This window comes from Filicampus tigris, chromosome 21, assembly GCF_054856515.1.
Source record: "Filicampus tigris isolate MCC_2025a chromosome 21, RoL_Ftig_1.0, whole genome shotgun sequence".
In the NCBI taxonomy this organism is placed as follows: domain Eukaryota; kingdom Metazoa; phylum Chordata; class Actinopteri; order Syngnathiformes; family Syngnathidae; genus Filicampus; species Filicampus tigris.
In genome coordinates, this window is record NC_141237.1 from 796,066 (window position 1) to 816,841 (window position 20,776).

A 20,776-nucleotide genomic window follows, 5' to 3' on the forward strand; every position below is an offset into this window, starting at 1 on the left:
CTTAACCTCCGACAATAACACACTACTGCGCTGAACACACTTCACGCACACACGCAGACCGTAGACCGTGTTTGTTCGAATGGTCTCGTATCAGTGGTCTGTTTTAGGACTGGATCTGCATTTCAGAAAATGGATGGTTGGATGGATGGATGGATGGGTGGGTGGGTTTTGCCAATGCCACTTTCCCTTGCTCTTGTGTCTGTGTTAGCATTATTGGCAGTTAGCATTATTGAGAGCGGTTTTGCTTTTTTGCGGCGCTCGTCCCTTTTGCTGGCTTTTGGTTGTCATTGTCAGCGTTTGTATTATTGAGAGTAGCTTCCCCTGGTAACGCATCGTTCAGGATCCAATTAGTCTCGGTGATCAATATCTTCCTCGCTATGGACGAGTCTGTCTGTCCGTCGTTCATGTAATCTTGACGCCGCTCGGTCCAAGTCTTCCGCTGCGGCTAGTAAAGTCCGCGCTGCTGTCGGTCGCGTCCGCGTGAGCTCATCTGATAAGGCCTCGCGTGTGCGTTGTCGTGCCAGAAGAAAGCGGCAAGGCGACCCCGCGGGCTGTGGTGGCCCCGTGGGGTGAGTATTGTTTGGCAGTCTTTGTGTGGCGGACACTTGTCAGGACATCACAGAGGCGGGACTTTCCCTCCGTTTTTCGCAGAGCAACAAAAGATTTGCACTCGGATAATTGGACTCTTTTTCACCGTTCGGTGTATGACACAAGTGCCGCCTACTTGGACAACACCGGCGTCGTGTCGACGATTCCAATCATGGGTAGCGCAACGCGCTGGAGCTACAAAGGTTCATTTTTCTGTTCAGAATTTCATTTTGAAAATCACTTCTTTCATGTGATGTGACTTTTTGAATTATTGGCTGTTTTCATCATTCCTAGGTTAAATTCTAAAGAATATTTTTTTAATGACGTTCCATGATTTGGGAGGTGTTTTCTAAAGATGCTCATTCCGTTTTTCTACTTGCTTAACACATCTTTCCCATGAAAATGGACACAAATGCTTAAAGGAATTTCCTTGGGAAAAAAAAAACAAAAACAAAAACGCCCATCCATGTCACTCTCATTGCCTTCAATGCCCCATGAGGTTGTTGCAATGCACCAGAGGGATGTGTCATCGGAAGTGCTCGGATGTGGCAGCCATTTTGCATTCACACGACACACGCACGGCTGCGTCGATGGTGTCATTTCTGAGCTCCGGATTTCCATTTGGTGAACGTGTCAGCGCAGTCGCTTGCCTTTGCCGTTCCGACGAGCGTTTGACGGCAAGCTCAATGAGTAGTTGGCATCGTTGATGCACTTGGAGGAGGGGGAGGGGCTGATTGGTCGACACAAGGGGCGGGGCCGACCAGGACAGCTGGACACAAAACCCTAACGAGACAGACGTGACAAAACGTAACAAATGTTTTCAAAAAAAAAAAGCAAAGTCCAAATACACGTCGGCAGAATGGGACACACTTAACACACATACAAAAAAAGTGAAAAAGCTAAATTGGAAAAAAGAAAAAGTGTCTTGACCATTATGAAGGGAATTACTGTATATGAGGCTCATAAAGTATGATGTGTTTCCAGAGGCTTGCGAGTCCATCCGGTGAGCGGCAAATTTGCACCGGCGGCATGTGGCGTCCTTTTTAATCAATCTGCAAAAGGATTTCTCTATTTTTGACGCTTTAATCCGCCGTTAATCTTTTTTGCGGCGCAGGCAAAAGCCAGTCAAACCTCAGGCCGACTATTACAATTCCGCTCGCCCGCCCGATGGTGCGTCATAATGCCTGCGGGAACGTGAATTTGTCGTGGTGGCTGTTGTCCTTGGAGATGACGCGCTAAAACGCTTCCATTCTGTGGGACTGCCACACGTGTCGTTTACATGCACACTCGGTCGGCGCCTGGCTCGCTTTTCCGCCCGCTTTGTCAACACTGAGAAGAGCAGCGCCCCCCACTGGACCACACTTGCATTACGCATCCAAACGCAATCGCTGCAAATATTCTCGGCTCTTGCTTGATTTCTCTTTTGAAGCTTGATGAAAATGCATTTGTGGCGAGACAGCAGCTCAATCAAAACACTTCCATTACATTCACAGTGCTAATCGTAGCAAGTACAGTTCTTCCTGTGCATGCGTGCCTCAGCTTGCACAACCCCAAAATGTCACACTTTCCCCAAAAATGAACTACACTTTGTAACAACTACACTTGTATCTTACATTGAATCAAAAATTCAACTATTCGTGACATTAAAATAAAAGGAAGTTAGCAACAAACTAAATCCACGACAGTAAAAAAAAAACAAAAAAACGTTTTGAGTAAAAGCAACGGTTTTGAAATGTATCCATACATAACGATATTTTGATTTTAAGACCTTTAATAACAAGACTAGAGTTGAAAATGCGTATGAGTGAACATTGCGTGCTCCCCAGAAGAAAGGTTGTCCTTTACATACAAAGCACGCAAAAGCGGGTCCTCGTGCTTAATCGTGTGGCCTCCGCCTGCCCTCGCTCAACTTTATGACTGTAAACTCACTATCAGCTATTAAGGAGGAGAGAGGGGATATTGGGGGGGGGGGGGGGGGGTTCCCCACGGCCGTCGCTAAGCAGTAAATAAATATGAGCCTATTGTATTCCTGCGGGCCCACTGTCCTTGCGCTGCCATGCTGAGCAAACGCACACATACAATGGGAGGCCGGACCCCCGCGTCAGTCCCGATCCGCCCCGCCCCACCCCGTCCCGTCCCGTCCCGTCGCGGCGGTTGCTCCGAGCCCGCCTGGGAAAGTGAAGACCACGCAGGAAGCAGGAAGCAATGAAACGCACGCCTGACATCGGGGCGCCGCCGCTTCCAATAGGAAACCAAAGTTCAGCGCGGCTAATGATTTGGTCATCTTCGTCAGGTTTCTGAGGTGCCGTAAAATGTTAACTTCAGGTGCAGTCATTTCTTAAAGTGAAGCAGACCAATTCTTTGAAGTGGTCCTCAACTGAAAAGAACTAAGTTGGCGTTATCACTATTCAAAGTTTTTACTTGAGGGAACCATTTTCAAACGTTGGACCAAACTTTTCTTTTTTTGTAATTCCTTTCAAATGAAGAATTTCAAGTTTTTTCTGCTAACATAGCGACTTTGTTGATTGCGTTTTGTGCCAAAATGACAACATTATATTCTTGGAGCATTACAAACCTTTATTGTCGCATATTCTCCCACCGTTGTTACTGTTTTTCCAAAATGTTTTTGTCATGACTGTAGTATTTCATACGTTCATATTTCTTCAACTTGAAATTGACGCTTTTTATCCGTTGACCAGGTAGCAGCCAGTGTCCATTTGGCACTTCTTTTTTGGAATGTAAACTATAACATTGTGACCGTATTCCTTGACGGGGCCAAATGTTTGTATTGCCGCGTTGCGAGGCGTTTGGGGCCCAGTTAGAACGTGCGCAAATTTTGGACACGTCCGATTAGCCCAAAAACAACAAGTCAAGAGGAGCTAACATGCATGAGCGTAACATAACAGACGTGTGCGGCCTGACTGGCAGCTTATTGTTGAGCGTGCGGGGGTGTTGAGGAAGGCCGGCCGTAGCCCGACTTCCCCGACTCGCTCGCCTTTTAACTTCTTTTTTTTGGGGGGGGGGAATGATGATGATGATGATGATGATGATTTTCCTTGTGTTTGGAAAAGGCCACATTCTGCTACTTGTGTTATTCTTCCTGTGCTACTCGCAGCTGGAAGGGCAGGAAGCCCGATCTGGAAAAGTACTTGTGTGTATGTCGTCGCTGATTACAGGACAGTGGGTGGAGGCGTGGGGAGGGGGGGGGGGATGAGGGGGCTCGCTATGGTGGCCTGCCCGGCTGGGGGGGCCGAAGCCGTAGGCGCCCCTTCCTCGCGCTTTCTTATGTCGCGCGGGGGGAATTGTGTTCACCGCACGCAAAAACCTCAGACGGAAGTCCAAGCCTGACACAGCCAAAAAGTTGATAAATTACACCAACAGAAAGCCCCCCCCCCCCACCTCCATTGTAAAGTCCGCGGACAATTCACTAGCGACGTCTAATAACAACCAAAAGGAAAAAAAAGTCATTACGCTATTAGAATCAAGTTGTAACTTTACGAGAAGAAAGTGCCGAGAAAAAAGGATGAATGTTACAAGATTAGTTGGCAAGGTTGAAATGTTAGCAAGCCACCATTGTCGCATGGTTACGAGTAAAAAAGTGCAGTTACGTGGATGCGACACAAAAATGAAATGTTGTATAAAGAATGTCGGAACGTTCCAAGGACGAGGTTGCGAGAAAAAAGTTTCCAAGTGAAATGGTTGAATGGCGCATGGGAACATGAGGCCGCGCACGCACGCACGCTCGCACAAAGTCAACTTGGAAAGCGGGATGGAAGCTGTCCTCATTTGCGGGCCTACTGGATGGATGACAAGCATCCACTTTAGCATACAGTCCACCAGCCTGTCAGGACCCCTCACACACACACACACACACACCTCCCCACATCAGCTGCGGGGGTCCCACTAAATCAATGAGTGGAGGTGTCAAAGTGGCCCCAACAAAGCCGGCAGGTGCTCCTTCCGCGCTTGTATGGAAATGGATGCGGTGGCGTCACGTTGCGCTCCGGGTGGGCCGCGTTGGCTTCGACACGACATTGTGACATGATGCGACGCTACATTGTCCAATGACAAGACATGCTATGTTGCATGCCATTCCGTGATGTTCACCCCCATGCGTGACATTCTGTGGCATGTGTTCAATGACATGAGCGTCACCTCATGTGACATGACATGACATTCTTTGAGAGAACATTATTACGTCACGCAGCTTGACATGATAAGATGTGACATGGCATTGCGTGTTACGTGACGTCATGTCAGACAACTTGACAGTGTTACGCGACTGTTAGCCGACATTGTGGAAGGAGATGCTATGCTAGGTGACGTGACGTGACGTGACGTGAGCTTGCTGTACCACGCCGTCTCTTTGCATACGACCTTAGCTGGCATTGTAACTTGATGACATTGTTTGTGACACGTCGTGTGACATGACGCCACGCGACGTGACATCATCACGCGACGTTGCATGGCACTGCGTTGCCTTCCACGAGCATTCCCTGAGGCTTGTCGTTAGCTGCCGCTGCGAGGCAGTATGTTCCGCTGCATGGGATGAAATGACAAGGCTACTTGATGCCCTCCAACATGACGTTCATTTACACCACGTGATGTCACGCGATGCGCCGTGTCATGGAATGTCGTCACGCGATGGCAGGTGGCAAGCTTTTTGGAGGCCGCCGACCAAGCTTTCTGCTTTCTTTCGGAGTAAGAGCGAGCGGCGAGGGGCTTCCTGTCACGGCTTCCTCCGCCCTGGTGCAAGCGGGATGAGCATTATCTTCAGGCCGCACCTCCAAGTCGGCCGGCGCAGGAAGTGACCTCGGCGTCCGGCTAATTATGGCAAAGCTCGGGAATGTTCCCAGTGGGGAATCTATTTTGAGCTTCCTCATAAACGGCCCTTTGGCCTCCCGTCAATATCGGACATGCAGAGGTGGCATTTTTTGCCTCCTAATCTCCGAGCGGCCGAGCGGGAATGTTTGGTGAGGAATTACACGCCGTGTCGGAGGAGATTCCTGGCATTGATTAGCGCTGATGAAAGCGGGCGGGAGAAGCGCTTTCGGAGCGAGAGAAGAAAGTTGAGGCAAAACAAACCCGCTTACGCCGAGGGCGGCGTGTCGATTGTGGCCGGCTGATGTCATCCTCTTGTTTTTCCTCCGGGAAGTTCCTGCAAAGTGAGGCGAGCTTCATCGTGGCCGAGGGACCAAACGAGGCCGCAAAAGGAGCCGCGCTGCAAGCGCCTGCCTGCCGCTTGCTTCAAAACGCCCTCGCTTGTCAACTTGTCACTGAAAATCAACGGCGGCGGCGGCGGCGACTCCGTCGGCGGCGGCGACTCCGTCGGCCGCGGCGACTCCGTCGGCGGCGGCGACTCCGTCGGCGGCGGCGACTCCGTCGGCGGCGGCGACTCCGTCGGCCGCGGCTCCACACTAACTTTTTTCTTGTTTTTTTATGTACATTTTTTTTACGAGGAGCACAGTGGGCTCCGAACCTGAAAATTTCAGGGCGCTCACTTGCGCCTTGACTCTGTTGCGGCCTTTCCATTTGCGAGCAGAACTCCATCCGTCGTGGCTTGACCTCGCCATTTGCTGTCTTGTCTCTTCCTCGGCGGCGGACCGTTCAAAACATTTTGCGAGGGCAATTTCGTTTGACGAAAAAGCGAGACGGCCAACATCCGAGTTCGTCGCCCCCAAATCGCCGTTCCCTCGAGGTGGCTGCGTTTGGAAATACGCTCAGAACGTCGTTGGAATCCGCCGCTTATCGCTTCTTCCGGGGTGCCCCCAAAAACGGACGAGGCTGATTCTGGGCTGCCTTGACAAAGTCACGTGAGCCGAGCGCAGCAAGATGATGAAAGGCCCGCTCATCAACGGCGCTCACGTTTTTGGTTCTACTTTGAAGCGGCTTCCCGTGACGATCGCGCCGGCGTTGGGTTCGTGCGCCTTTCGCTGCTCCAAATCCTTCTTGTGGTCAGCCAAAGTTAGTTGCCATGACGACCGTTCTGCTTCTTCTCAACGGAAGGTGAAGAACAACTACTGCCGGAAGTACCCAAGTAGAAGAATGGTTGTCTTGGCAACGAGCTTATGGTTTCCAGCAAATAAAAAATCCTCTTCATATCGCATTTGCCTTAACGGCGCCGTTAACCTGTGAGCAGGCACCCAAACGTGCCCTAAAACTTGTAAACACGTGTCAGCTTGTAGATATGTTGACTTTTTCTTTTTTGTGGGGGTGTTCATATTTTTAGTGCCTTTGTGAAATGAAATGAAACAGGAAGTTGGGAAGTTTATGCCCCGCAGGCGCCCTCCCGTTTCCCGCTCAGCGTCGAATTTAAACACAGGTTGACAGTTGAATTCAATCTTATTTATTGGATCACATACAAAAAAAACAAAATACACACGCGCACGTACAAAATAGACGGACAGGCACGTGCAAAGATAGAGCGCTCGTGGTGCTCAAGCACCAGGCCCGGCTCACAAAAGTCACCTTTGCCTAGGGACGTTTATTCATTCTTTTTTTTTTTGTCCTCCTCCCTTCATCGATATTTGAAACATATCTATATTTTGTCAAATACCCTGGCTCTCGTTATTTCCCCCGGGTACGTATTTGAGTTTGGAGAATTGTGCCCGCAAGCCTTGGCCTCTTGAGCGTGGGTGTGTAGCCTTTTTAGATCCGCGGTAGCTGGCGTTCGCCACCTTTGAAGACCAAACAGCTTTATTGATTGTGTTAAATATCGTCTTTGTCTTTGTTGTGTTTTTGCTCAGGTGAGCGAGCGCCGCTGTCTGCGGTAGCAGGCCAGTTCGGCCGCGTCGGGCCCGAGGGCGACCGGCGGGCCCAGGTACTGTTCGAACTCGCTGCGGTCCAGATCGTACAGCGTGTCCAGCTGCACCCGCTCCAGGTAGACGTCCAGGGAGGGCCCGCCCGAGAACCTGGACTCGGCCGGCTCCGCCGCGTGCTGCCGCCGGCCCCCCGGAGGCAGGTGAGGCTCGCCGGGGTGGGAGTCCCGCAGGGGCTCCTGAAAAAAGCCGACGCTCGGGAAGGAGGTGTGGAGTTGGAGTTGCTGCTGCTGGGTGTGGAGCAGGCGGGCCAGGTCGTAGGTCAGGTCCAAGGCGGCGGGGGGGCGCAAGGCCGGCGGGGGTTGGGAGGTCTTGGGGCTCTTCTTCAGCTGCTTCCTGCGGCGGGGGCGGTACTTGTAGTCGGGGTAGTCGATGGTGTGCTGCACGCGCAGACGCTCCGCCTCCTGCATGTACGGACGCTTCTCCGACAGCGACATGGACTTCCACGTCTTGCCTGCGTGCAAAACACAAACACGCCACAGTCACCATCGGGCCGGGCTGCGAGTCCCAAGTTGCCTCTATATATATATATATATATATATATATATATATATATATATATTACTAATGAGTGATGATAATAAAGACAGTGCTAAATAATATTTTTAAACTCCTCTACTGGCATTATTAACACTAATAGAATTCCACTGAAAAGCTATATTAGTAATGACGCATCTGCCACTTCTGAAACTATTCAAATAATTTAGAAATGACGTATTTATGATCAAAAATCAAATACTACGTACATAAAACGAAAAATATGCCTATAATCGTCATCTTCATCACGTGGCACACTATATGTCATTTGAAATATTTCAATAATTAAAACGAATACATTGTTAATAAAAATGCAACAATGAATAATATAGCAATTAAACCACCCGTACAAACAGAGTAAAGATAATCACTTTTTTTTTTTTTTTTACTCATGCTGATGCTACCGCAAAAAGACAGAGAAATGTGTCCTCATCATCATCATCATCATCATCGTCATCGTATAGCTTTCTGTATTCTATACTGAATGGAGGGGCCCCTCCGGGCCGGGGGGCTCCGGTAGCAAGTGTGTGCGCGTGCGCGTGGACGCGCGCGTGGCTGACCGAGAATCTTGCTGAGGTCGGTGTTCTCCAGGTCCGGGTTGAGCTGCGCCAGCCGCCGCCGCTCCTCCTTGGTCCAGATGATGAAGGCGTTGAGCGGCCGCCGCACGCGCGGGCCCTGGGGGCCCTGGGGGCCCGGGGGGGCTCCGCACTTGTTGGCCCCCGGCGGGGCCCCTCCGCTCGGGTCCTCGTGGCCGGCCTGGCGCGGGCCGTCCGGGGCCGAGCGGGCGGTGGCGCGGGGCGTCTGCAAGTGGTGCATGCTGGGGGCCGTCGGGGACTCGCCGTCACGGGACCCCCGGATTTATTTGGGGGCTCCGCCAATGAGAGGAGGGCATGGAAGGTGCGAACTCCAGGTGAGGCCTAGAAGATAGACTAGACCCCCTCCTCCCTCCCAACAAGGCCGGCATCAAACTTCAGAAATTGCGCCGTTCGCACTTTGAAGAAATTGGAGAAATTCAAGTCGTCTTCACAAAAAAGACATTCGGGTTCATTTTCTCATTGAAATGTGTGGTTATTTTTTTGGTCGCTTTTTTCATCGACGCATTCCTCGTTTTTGTTCTTAGTTTCACTCGCATTTGTCTTAATGACATGCAAATTCAAATTTGAACGATTTGGTTGACAGCACGAACGTGTGCGTCTTTCTTTCTTTTTTCTTTCTTTTTTTCTTTCTTTCTCTCTTTCGTTCTTTCTTTCTTTCTTTCTTTCTTTCTTTCTTCCTTTCTCTGCACAAGTAATGTCCTGCTTATTCTCCCTCACATTTTCTTTTCAGCATCATGCATGAATTCGCCGTGAAGGCGCCTCCTTCTTTTCTTTTTTTATCTTGGTATTAATCGAATCTTTTCTTTGGCCGTTGAAATGCGCTGGAATCCAATCAATAGGTCCTGACAGTATTGATGGCTGTACATCAAAGTGTGTGTGTGAGGGGGGCTAGTTACTAATTACATTGTGGCTCTCAAGGCGCCCCCCCCCCCCCCCCCCACCACACTTTTTTTTTATCAGGCGCGGTGCACTGTCTTGTTCCATTGGGTCAGATGATGAAACGCGCCTGTCAAATATTTGAGCTGATAGACGCACGACGCGCACAAAGGCGACGATGACGATGATGATGATGATGATGATGACGAAGGGCAATTCAATCAAAGGCAAAATTCAACAAGTGTGTGTTTGAAAAATGCTCGACGAGCCTTGAAAGTGTATTGAAGGCGCAACAGACTCACAGAAACCAGATGGACCTTTTCTGCGACTCTCCTTTTCTTTTTCTAACATTTGCAGCCACAAAAAAGCAGCATACTTATTGGTAGCCATTTGAAAGTTTGTTTTCATCTTTATTTCTATTAACGTTTTAAAACATATGCATTTACTGCATAATATTCAGTCACCGGTGGTCAGATTTTTTTTTCATTTAGAAAAAAATACTGCAATTAATCTAAAAATGGTCAAATAATCATCCCATTAAATTCATTTTCCACAATATTTTCAATAAACACGTTCTAATCTATCATTTGTAAAGTGTAAACTGCTTGTTGGTCACCAGCCGTATATGATTTTGTTTTCACTAAAACAAAAGGTCAGTCAGTTGCTTGAAGCCGAACGACTTTTAAATGGTGTGATGATTTTTCTTCTTCTTATTATTATTATTAATCTCACGTTCATAGTGTCAAGTGCCTGTTGAGAAAAAAATATTTTGTTATTGAGTATTTAATTAAAAGATATATCGATATAAATAATAAGGATCAGGTGTCATGTTGATGAAACAACTTGACTTTTTATTATTTGAAATAAGCGGAAAAAAAGTTGATTTCCAATAAGTTGCCTTCAAAGCGTGTTTCAATCGACGTCATGTTGTGACTGCATGTCGACCTAAAGACTGCACTTCATGCATGAAATGTTAAAGTGATCATATCGCAGCCTGCTGTACTGTCGTGTCACCGTCGAATGATGATTGCAGCGCCGCCCCCCCCCCATTACCCATTACGGTCAAACAAAAGCTTGGCAGCCTGACACCTGCCTGCGCAAAAAGCTGCCCACCATTTTGCACCTGCGCCTCTTTTAGTGGCTAACGCGTGCTTTTGCATCGCAAAGATGTGCATTCGATCTCGCCCGGTGACGTCACGAGGCGAAGTTGCCCACACGCAGCAAGAGAAACCCGCAGGGTGCGTGACGAAAAAGATCACGCTTGGACTTTGTCAGAGGAGGCTTGATGTGTTCAAGGCTCATCAAGAGCAAATGCGTCTGATTGGCGGGGTGGTGGGGGGACAGTCGCGAGAATCCACATCGTGAGTGTTGAAGGCCACGCACGCTCCGATGCGCTGCGAAAGAGGCAAAAGTAGCCCGAAGCTGCTGCTGCTGCTTGTAATGGATTCAATCAATTAGGCACAGCGGGACGACAGCATCAGCAAGGTTGGTTTCGGCTCACGACGCCCCCTGCTGACCGACGCACGTCACACACCAGCAAACATGTATGTGCCGAAGTCCTGCGAGACTGAAATGGCAGCGAGTCTTGACAAGCTGCAGGAGTTGGTCTGCAAAGACAAAATCGCGCAGCCTTGGCTCAACAAGGACGACATGCAGCGGCAAGTTGCGGCCGGAGGAGCAACACGTGTCCCGAGTGACTGGCTGCTGTCCATTTTGTCCTTTGGCACCCGTGGCACTGCCGTCCGTCCCTGCGGCACTTTTGTCATCTTTTGTGGCCCCGTTGCGGCGTGTCCGCTTGTCATCTCAACTGCATTTGCCAGCAGTCGCGCCACAGCTTAGCGCCTGCTCTGGATTTCTTGGACTTGTAACTCAAAGCACAGGGAACGTGTTGCTTTGACTTGTGTGGCTTATTTGTAATGTTTGGACACCCGCCCCCACAAGCAACGCCACGAAGGTGTCCTAATGAAGCACTGTATTCCTTGCGTGGCGTGCTGCCACTTCTTCTTGCCTTGTATTGTGTGGGCACAGCAGGCTGAAGAGCCACAGAAAGCTCAGACAGCATTCTATGCAGTCAACTGTGACCCCCTCCGAGAGGGGGTGGGAGTCCTGGGAGTCCCCCCCCCTCCAGTGTAAACAGCGCCCTGCCCGGCCTTACGTCAGGCCAGCTGAGAGGATTACAAGCCCCCCCGCCCCTTCATTAGGGTCCCCACAATGATGAGGCGCTGATAACGTGGACTCAGCCAGACTTCAAACACCCCAAAAGACACAACTACACCCCCCCCTTCCACACACACCTAATGCCCCCACACCCACACCATTAAATGTCCCAAGGCGTGTGTGTCATGTGTTGGTGTGTCAAATATCATGATTAATCAAGGAACTGCTAACATTAGCAAAAGCATGCTGGGTTTAATGAACGCAGTAATCATTTAGGAAAGATTTGTTTTCCCTTTTTCATTCAGAAATGCAACAATGTCATACTACTGTACATCATTTCAGATGAAAATAATAACAAGAATTGAGAAAATGTGGAATTATTTTACTGAAGAGAAAAGAGTCAGGCAATTGTTGATTCAAAATGAAATCCCATTTTTTTTATAGAAGACAAAATATTGAATGATTGATAAGTGAATATCTGAGTGTCTACTTTTGAGAAATGCATTTCAAAAATTGAAATGTGTAAATGCACAAGTGTCACAGTACTTTTCTTCACATAAAATAATGATCGCAGAAAAATCCCCTCCAAGGTGTCATAGTTGAAAATACATTTTAGAATCGGAAGCTTGTGCAATGTGATATGAAAACTGAAAGAATAGTAAATGATTTAAAAATGACTTCTCAAAGGCATTTCATATATATGTATATCCACAGTAGAATGTAAATTGTAAAAAGTAAAAGTACTTTTCCAGTGAATGCGAAAATATGATGTAGAATAAGGACAGAATACAGTGAAGCGGATCATTTTTGAGAATGTATTTGCTCATAAAAAGATGACTTCCAATGGCAAATTGAAAGCGGCAAAGGAGTGTCTGCTGACGTTGTGCCTGCTGCGTGTGTCTGTAATTGCTTTGCAAATGAGCGAGGCCCAGATAAGGCCGCTCGCTCGTTATCGCCACAAACGAAGCACGTCTGGACGTCTTCTTCGATATCGCGTGGCGGGGCCGGCCGGCCCGCGCCGCCTCGGAGCCGCCGTCGAGTGGCCCCCGACAGCCGCCAGACCCCCCAAACAAATCCTGCTGCTCGCGTGCGTTCGTTAGTGGCAGAAAATGTCTGCCGGGGCTGCCCTAATTAGCCGAGTGTCAAGGGGTTAGACACAGACATTGGATTAATGTGCAGCCACGGAGCGTCCTTTTCAAGCCGCCGACTGTCGCCGCCTCCAAACACGGCAGCCAACTACGGCGCAGGACAAAAGTCTATTGCGCAAAAGTCCGGGCGCAGCAAGTCATCCGTTGTCAAACCGCTCGCCAACGAGTTCTTTTGAATTGAGCCATTCTTTTGCATACCAGTAGAGGGAGCCATCAGTGCTACTCGGAAGTCGAGGCGCAACAGTGAATAGACGACCAAACTCCAAAAAAAAAATCACAACAATCGTCGTCGTTTTTGGGGGGCTGAAATGGATTAAAAGGCATTTCCGTGGGTGTCGTGCCAAAAGATGATATTGATTGATGGAGGTTGCGCAATTGAAGAAAGATCTGAAGAAATTGATACTGTATCCAAGTGACCAAAGTGATGTTAGCAGGACAAATCTTCAAAATGACAAAATAGGTTTGGCCTGAGAGTCAAAGGGCACAAAAAGCAAAACGAGCGTTTAGAGAGTTGAAGTGCAAAGGATCTGCTGCTTTGAAGATAAGCCAGCGTGCTCGACCGCCCGCCCGCCCACCCGCCCGTAAACAATGACTCTGCGTTTTCTTTCCTGCGCTCGGATTTATTTGATGTGCTAAGGACGCGGCCCAGATTTGTCCTCAGCCCCAGCGCCACTCCAGTGTCACGTTTAACCACGAGAGCACTGCCCCCAAAAAAAGAAATCATAAAAAATGACCATTTCTGTTGAATTTCCTTGCATGAAGTCTGGCCTGCGCTTGTGGCTGTTTTGGCTTTTGTGCAGGAGCACAATGTGGACACACAAACATATGCTTCCTTTGATAAAGAAGCATCAAATAGGCCACTTATTTATAGCCAGGCTGCCATTTCAACCAAATAAACATCACACCCAAGTCCCTTTCGCAATGTTTCACGTACACTGACAGAAAAAAAGGAATGCATTTATACATTGAAGGCTCAAACAACTTGCCACTGTGGGATCAGTGATTTATTTTTGATTTTATTTCTTACCAAGAACCGTGGACACTTCGATTGCTGGTCTAGTTTATTTATTGAAAGTGCATGCATTATTATTAACTATATATATAAATATATATATATATATTTATACGTATATATATATACATATTTATATATATTTACATATTTATATATATATATATATATACATATTTATATATGTATTTATATATATATATTTATACATATATATATATATACATATTTATATATATATTTATATATATATATTTATTTGTATATATATTTATATATATATATATATATATATATATATATATATTTACAAATGAGTTCCGTTATACTGGTGATGTAACAAGAATTTTCGCATATGTCAGATTCCACCGTTAAAGTCGAAATTTACGTGGGGCTCAGAATGTTTCTGAAATCGGAATTTTGACCCTAACCCGAATATTGACTGCATGTAAACGTAGTCACTATGGTGCAGGGGACGAAATGGAGAAGGAGGCGCGGGCGTCGTAAAGTCAAAACGTCGCAGGTCGCGTACGTCCTTCTCTCTCTCCCTTTCTCTCTCTGAGGCAGGATACAGCCGGCGTCTGTCATGTGACTCATTTCAAAGTTGCAAGTGTCACGTCACTGGCATCTGTTTCCTGTTTTCATTTGTTCCAGTCGTCTTGATTTCCTGCTTGCTCACCTGTTGCGCTTGGAACGTTTTCCCTTCAAACTCAGGACGTGTGAAGATTCCAAGACTTTTTGTAATGAGCACCAGGCTCCATTTTTTTCCAAGGATCCCCTCAATACCCTAACGACAACTAGCATGAGTACCCGGAAATGAAATTGGAATCAAATGTTGCCCTTTTTGGAGGAAAAAAGACAAGAAATACTGGTGTTCGGCATTGAGTCCTGCTGCTTTTGTATAAACTGAGCTTTTTTAACTAGCTTGAACCTGCAGGAATTCCTTGGCACCAAGATGACACAAGATGGCACCAAAGCAATACTAATACTAGTACTTAGGCCAGTGAGTTTTATGAAAATAGTTACAGTCACCCCCAGATTAGGTTTGAGCCACTGTGCCATTATGCCATTTTAACTGTAATACTTTTACATACCTCTAGAGGGAGCACACTTTGCAAACTACGGCTTTAAGCACACTTGTTTTATTGGTGCTTCATACAAGTATGAAGGTTTACAAATAATACATCATTTATCGCAAATTATTTGGACTACAAGCTCCCGATCCACCATCTTAAATAATACACAAAATGTCCACTAGGAGGCGTAATATTTCAGTAGCTTCTCATCAGAGGGTTTGAGGATCTTCTTCTCGGCCATGTTGACGATCCAGCCCGGCGCGAGTCCAAAGAAGATTTGCCGCGCGTCCTTGCGGGCAGCCAGCACGTCGTACAGTCGGTCTCGGGAAATGTCCGGCAGCACGTAGCCGTACTTGAGCGCCAGGGCGAGGCGCGCCCGCTGGATGTCGTCGGGGTCCGCCAGGTAGCCGCGGTTGTCGGGGTCCACGTAGTAGGGCAGCATGTCCTGGCCGGGCAGCATGCGTCGGGGGATGGGCTGGCCGCGCTGGAAGAAGGGCACGGGCTTGATGAGGACGGTCAGGCTGATGGGGTCGTAGAAGGCGCTGGTCACCACGCCGCCGTTTCTCTCCACGGCGGCGATGGCTTTCTCCGACGCGCGCTGGACCTCGATGTTCACCTTGGCCGAGAACAAGTCAGCGCCCTGCAAAGGCGAACGTGAGCCACAGTGAACGGCGACATGTGCTGGCAGACTCCTAAACTACACTAACAAAAACAATTCAAGAGAAATGCTGGCATCGAAATGAATGTTCACTTAGATTTTTTTTTTACCATGAAATTCGGCAAATCCTTAATAACATATACACTAATAGCGATTGTCATTATTTGTAAAAACGTATACATTTTTCGTCATCTGGTCTCCGCTCCCTAGCAGAGGTGTAATAAGTGCAGTGCGTGCGGCACGTACGTCGTCCACCAGTTGCACGCCAAAGTCCCTCTTGAGTGGCTGCACGGTGACGCCGCGCCCGTTGACCAGCTGCGTCAGGTCGATGGGCCGGCCGGGGTCCACGCGGCCCAAGTCGATGAGGTACTGAAGGCGCCTCAGCGACAGCGGCTGGTACTGAGGACGACGGCTGAAGCGGCACAAAAGCAAAAGTGACGGCCAAAACGCAACAGGTTGCTTACCGCGTGACTGGCGGGCAGATTTGCGTGTAGAGCAGTGGTGCCCAAGTGCGGTCCTCGAGAGCCCCAATCCAGCCTGCTTTAGCTGGACAGTGGCTCTCGAGGACAGCACTTTGGCACGCACCCCTGATGTATAGCAACGGGTGGTGCACCTGTGGCCTTCATTGTAGCCGTATTTGGGGATGGCCAGATAGAAGGGCGTCTGTCCGCCTTCGAAGCCCAGCCGAGGCCGGTTGCCCCGCTGCCGCTCTCCCTTGTGTCCTCGCCCGCTCCGGTTGCCGCCGTGCTGCCCTCTGCCGCGACGTTTCCCCTTAAAATCAAATAAAACACAAGGCGAGAAAACATTCCATTGAGCGGAGCGCTTAGCATTAGCCACGGGAGTTAACCTACTAGCCGGCCGATGTTGACGGTCAAATACCAGACTTAGCATTAGCCATGCTAGCTAGTTAGCCGGCATTGGCGGTGTGTCAAAATGGAATCTTACGAGCTTCGTAGCGCCCGGTTCGGGCCTGAGGTTGTCCAGGGATATGCGCGGCAGTTTCCGCAAGGCTTCGAACGCTTTTCCGCCGGTTTTGTGGGGGAAAGACATGATCGTTGCGATGCTTCACGTTTCGGTTCACATGCCTCCGTACTCACTTAGCTAGTCTGCTGGAGCCAAGGACAACACGGGTCACGTGATGCGGTGGGCGAGACTCAGGAAGTGATTCTACCCGCGTGTAATCAATGTTGAATATTGAGAAGAAGACAAACCTCTGCTGGCCTTGAACATCCTTCATCACTTTCAAAATTGTTTTGTCATCAGTTGTTTTTTCAAGTATTTTTCAATCCTCAAAATAGCTATCAAATGTTCGTTCACGAGAGATTGGCACTCAAGAAAAGCCAATCGCCGCTTTGATTTTGTTTGTCGCCCTTCCATGGAGCCAATCATGAAGCGGAAAAGGCGGGACTTTGGAAACGACTTATTCGAGTATGCAATACAATACAACTTGATTTACATCGCGCCTTTCACAACAGCTACATCTGTAACAAAGCGCATACCAGCAACCAATCACCGCCTTGATTTTATATCGCTTTCCTACCACAGGTTTTTAATATTGAAAACACATCAGAGATACATTATGTCGTTCGACCAAAGAAAACAAACATCTTAGTATCCAGAAGACTGAAAATAATCACCTTGCCTTTCCTCTTTTTGTAGTAAATAACGTGAAAACGCATTGAATAAATCAATAAGTTAGGCATGCTGAGAAAATAGCAACGCAAGATGGCCGCCGGTGGCTTCACTTCTCACTACAGCGAGTGAGCTACATTGTTAGTCCATTCCTTTAGAAGCCCGTGACCCGAGTAAAATGTAGTGAAATTATTTTTAACCAATCACGTTAAAACGTTCTCGGTCTTGAAAAAAAACTTAACTCAAAGCTGTAATAATGCACTTGAATCACGTCAAACTTAATCAAAGCGTTGCATCATCTGACTTGACCGTTAGGTGAAAGATTGGCGTTTCAAAGAACCAATCGCCGCCGGAATTTCATATGTCTTGTTACGGCAGAGCCAATCATAAAGTGCAAAGGCCGGGACTTCCTGCACCGTGCCTCGGCGTAGTGTGAGTCGTGTGATCATCTCGCGCTTGTGTGTTGTTTTTCCAAAGAGAAAGAAACTTGGCCGAAACAACTCTGCAGTCCGTTTAACAGCGGCGGTCTCTCCAGGGCTGACAGTCGTCCTTCAAGCATTTGGACATTTCGCCCCCATATTTGGCTTCATAGCGGCTTCTTCTCGGGTACGGCGCGTTCGTTGTTGTATGTGCGGTAATAACATGTCGGCGCCTCTACCTGCCATCGTGCCTGCTGCCCGCAAAGCCACCGCGGCGGTGAGTCGATAATCCCCACTCGCCGGCACCAGCGGCCTTCTGCTGCTTTCGTGATCCTAAAACTCACCAATTGGCAGCAGAAGCGGCCGTCCGACGAGCATTCGCCTTCAACTAACCGATGTCATTGCAAACCTTTGCAGGTGATCTTTCTGCATGGCCTTGGCGACACGGGGTAGGTCATCTTGTCTTATCTTATCTTATCTTATCTTGTCTTACTCTTTCACACTATCATGCACGTACGTTGATTGGTATGCGCAATGCCGCTACAACCAGAAAGTCATTGTAAGAAAACAAAGCATAAGTCACATAAATCTCTGAAAGTGAATTGATGTATTCATTTATATATTATTTCATGTAAATGTTTTATTTCACCTAAAACATTTTATGGCTTTTTTTTTTTCCCCCACCCTCCGACAGTCACGGCTGGGCAGAAGCGTTTGGTGGCATCAGGATTCCACACGTCAAGTACATTTGCCCACATGCGTATGTATTTGTTTTGAAATGTATATATGCATGTAACTTCAAAGTATATACTGTATTTTTGTTTTCTCACTATATTTGTCATGATGATACTTCATACAATTTTAAGTTGTTGTTTTTTAAATGCACAGTCCTACCATGCCTGTCACCTTAAACACACGAATGTCCATGCCTTCCTGGTAAGTGGATGCGCACGAATGTATATGAAATGCACATTTGCAGACAGAGTCCCATTTCCACGTTTGTCTTCAGGTTCGACATTTACGGCTTGAGTCCAGAAGCGGAAGAAGACGAGGCCGGCATCAAGAGAGCGTCAGACAACCGTGCGTCCGTTCCTTCAAAGTGATGTCATTGCGACGCATTCAGGGAATCACGTACTTTTGACTCATCCGCAGTTAAAGCCATGGTAGACCAGGAAGTGAAGAACGGCATTCCCCCCCATCGAATCATCCTGGGTGGATTCTCGCAGGTCAGTATGAAACACCAACAAAAATGTTGTTGTGAAAGCTCCCTGGGCTGAAGCGTTTGCCTTTTTATTTTTTATTTATTTTTTGGACCTCAGGGCGGCGCTTTGTCGCTGTACACGGCTCTGACCAGCCAGCAAAAGCTGGCCGGGGTGGTGGCCCTCAGCTGCTGGCTTCCTCTGCGCAACGCCTTCCCTCAGGTAGGCACGTCCGGTTATTCCAACGAGCGCGTCTTCCCGCCGACGTAACGGCTCTCCCGTAGGCGTCGGGGACGGGCGGCGGTGGCGCCAACAAGGATGTGAAGGTGCTGCAGTGCCACGGCGAGGCCGACCCGTTGGTGCCGTTCTCCTTCGGCAGTCGCACGGCCGAAAAGCTGAGGAGCCTCCTTGGCCCCGACAACGTCATCTTCAAGACGTATCCCGGCTTGCCGCACAGCGCCTGTCCAGAGGTCTGCGCCAAATGGATCCTCTAGACCAGGGATGGGCAACTTGAATGCTGGGAGGAGGGCCGCAATGTTTCCATCACTGCTTCTATGGGGACCACATAGAACCGCGCACTACCGAACCAAAAATGCTGTTTTACATATGGACAAAATATGTGCTTACATATTTTCCTTTTTGGATTATACAAAAAAAATACTACTCACGATGGCACAAAACTGCTGAACAAGAAATCAACATGAAGTGCAAGAACTCATTTTGTGGGGATTATTTTTTTCTCACAAAAACCAACTCACTCATAATATGAATATTAATGCGCTGCTATGTTTGTCTTGCATAGCATTCTAAATCCGCCCAAAAATGATCAGGCCTACTCGCGTTGTACTACTGGGCAGTAGAAGAAGCAGGGTAAGTGCAACTAAGACATATGCCATCTAGTGGTCAACGGTGACATTACAACTTAAATCTACAGTCTGCAATTTGCAGATTAGCACTTTTCAATATTTTTAGAAATATTATTCAGGACTTTTGTCCAGATTCACCCGTTTTTATAGTCGAAAATACGGAATGTTCAGCTCGTTCATTTTTAAAATTTTAATTTTTAAGAATTTTTGGTCACTTTGTGGTCTCGTGGCGCCAGCTGCCCATCCCTGCCCTAGACCAGCCTATTTTGCTTTTTTAACTGCACACTACCGTCAACAGCTTGACTCGAGTTGGCGCACCACCGTTAAAAAAAAAAAAAAGGCTTTCCCTTGTAAATGCTAAGCGCCGATGATGTTTGTGTGCAGGAAATGGTGGACATCAAGCGATTCATCGAAAAGCAGCTGCCCGCCATCAGCGATGAATGAACGCGGCCGCCGCCTCCAGTTGGGCTCGGCCTGAGGACACTTGACGATGAACAAACTCGCGTCCACCGCTGCTTCAGTGTTTAAGAGGTGCGTGGGACCGCTTCACGTTGCGCTCCGGGTGAGCCACGCCCCGTCCCCTCCCGTCCCGTCCCGGCCGCGGAGCCACGTTACGGTAGAGTGACATCAGTTGCTTGATTGTGATGCTCAAAAGCCATTTCCTGTTCCAGGGTATCTAGAGCTGTACTTTTAACGCACAATAAATGGCCTGTTAGGTTTTCCTTTATGTTAGTTTGGTTTTTATTGCTAAAATGAATCTACTGGTAACTTACCATCTGTAATCTATTGGACAATTTAATTGCATAGTTGCTAAATGTGTTGTTTAGGCTCATTTGAAGATGACAGATTCTCTTATTTTGATATTAAAAACAGCCTATTGTGTTTTGGGTCCATTTGACCCAGTGTTTACATGCCATTTTTATGAACAACAACCTACTAGTCACAAAGTATGGATTAAAAAAAATAAGGGTCTTAATAAAAGTTCTTATTGGGCTTTTGTTTGTTTGATTGCGTGCATAATCCAAACGCATACCGGGTCAATTTCAATTTCACCCACTGTACAGTGAAAGAGTGCGCAGTGTACACTTTTAACTTGCGTTTTAATGAAAAAACACGTCAATAGTAACTAGGTATTGGGTGAAATGGTGGCGTTAACAATGAAATTGTGCGATTCTCTTCCCCTCCGACGCTTGG

General features: G+C 47.9%; 3 protein-coding genes across 4 annotated transcripts; 1 reads left to right on the forward strand and 2 right to left on the reverse strand.

The window, feature by feature from the left end:
• Positions 1 to 7,250: 7,250 nt before the first annotated feature.
• On the reverse strand, positions 7,251 to 7,843 carry LOC147127046 (transcription factor Sox-9-A-like). The gene has a single exon (XM_086021561.1). The coding sequence runs from the start codon at positions 7,841 to 7,843 to the stop codon at positions 7,331 to 7,333; it is 513 nt and encodes a 170-aa protein (XP_085877687.1). The 3' UTR covers positions 7,251 to 7,330.
• Positions 7,844 to 14,858: 7,015 nt separating this feature from the next.
• On the reverse strand, positions 14,859 to 16,837 carry mrpl15 (mitochondrial ribosomal protein L15). 2 transcript variants are annotated; one of them, XM_086020703.1, is made up of 5 exons: positions 16,678 to 16,837; positions 16,412 to 16,572; positions 16,080 to 16,237; positions 15,713 to 15,878; positions 14,859 to 15,448 (listed from the first exon to the last, which is right to left on the reverse strand). In XM_086020703.1, exons 2-5 carry the CDS (start codon positions 16,514 to 16,516, stop codon positions 14,987 to 14,989), a joined length of 891 nt encoding a protein of 296 aa, XP_085876829.1. In that variant the 5' UTR covers positions 16,517 to 16,572; positions 16,678 to 16,837; the 3' UTR covers positions 14,859 to 14,986. The 2 variants fall into 2 exon arrangements, with proteins under 2 accessions (XP_085876829.1, XP_085876828.1); XM_086020702.1 differs by lacking the exon at positions 16,678 to 16,837 and having other exon boundaries at positions 16,412 to 16,618.
• lypla1 (lysophospholipase 1) lies at positions 15,696 to 20,575 on the forward strand. Its single transcript, XM_086020713.1, has 10 exons — positions 15,696 to 15,921; positions 17,576 to 17,794; positions 17,935 to 17,966; positions 18,212 to 18,277; positions 18,406 to 18,453; positions 18,527 to 18,597; positions 18,670 to 18,743; positions 18,837 to 18,938; positions 19,001 to 19,186; positions 19,967 to 20,575. Exons 2-10 carry the CDS (start codon positions 17,726 to 17,728, stop codon positions 20,024 to 20,026), a joined length of 708 nt encoding a protein of 235 aa, XP_085876839.1. The 5' UTR covers positions 15,696 to 15,921; positions 17,576 to 17,725; the 3' UTR covers positions 20,027 to 20,575.
• The last annotated feature ends 201 nt before the right edge of the window (positions 20,576 to 20,776 follow it).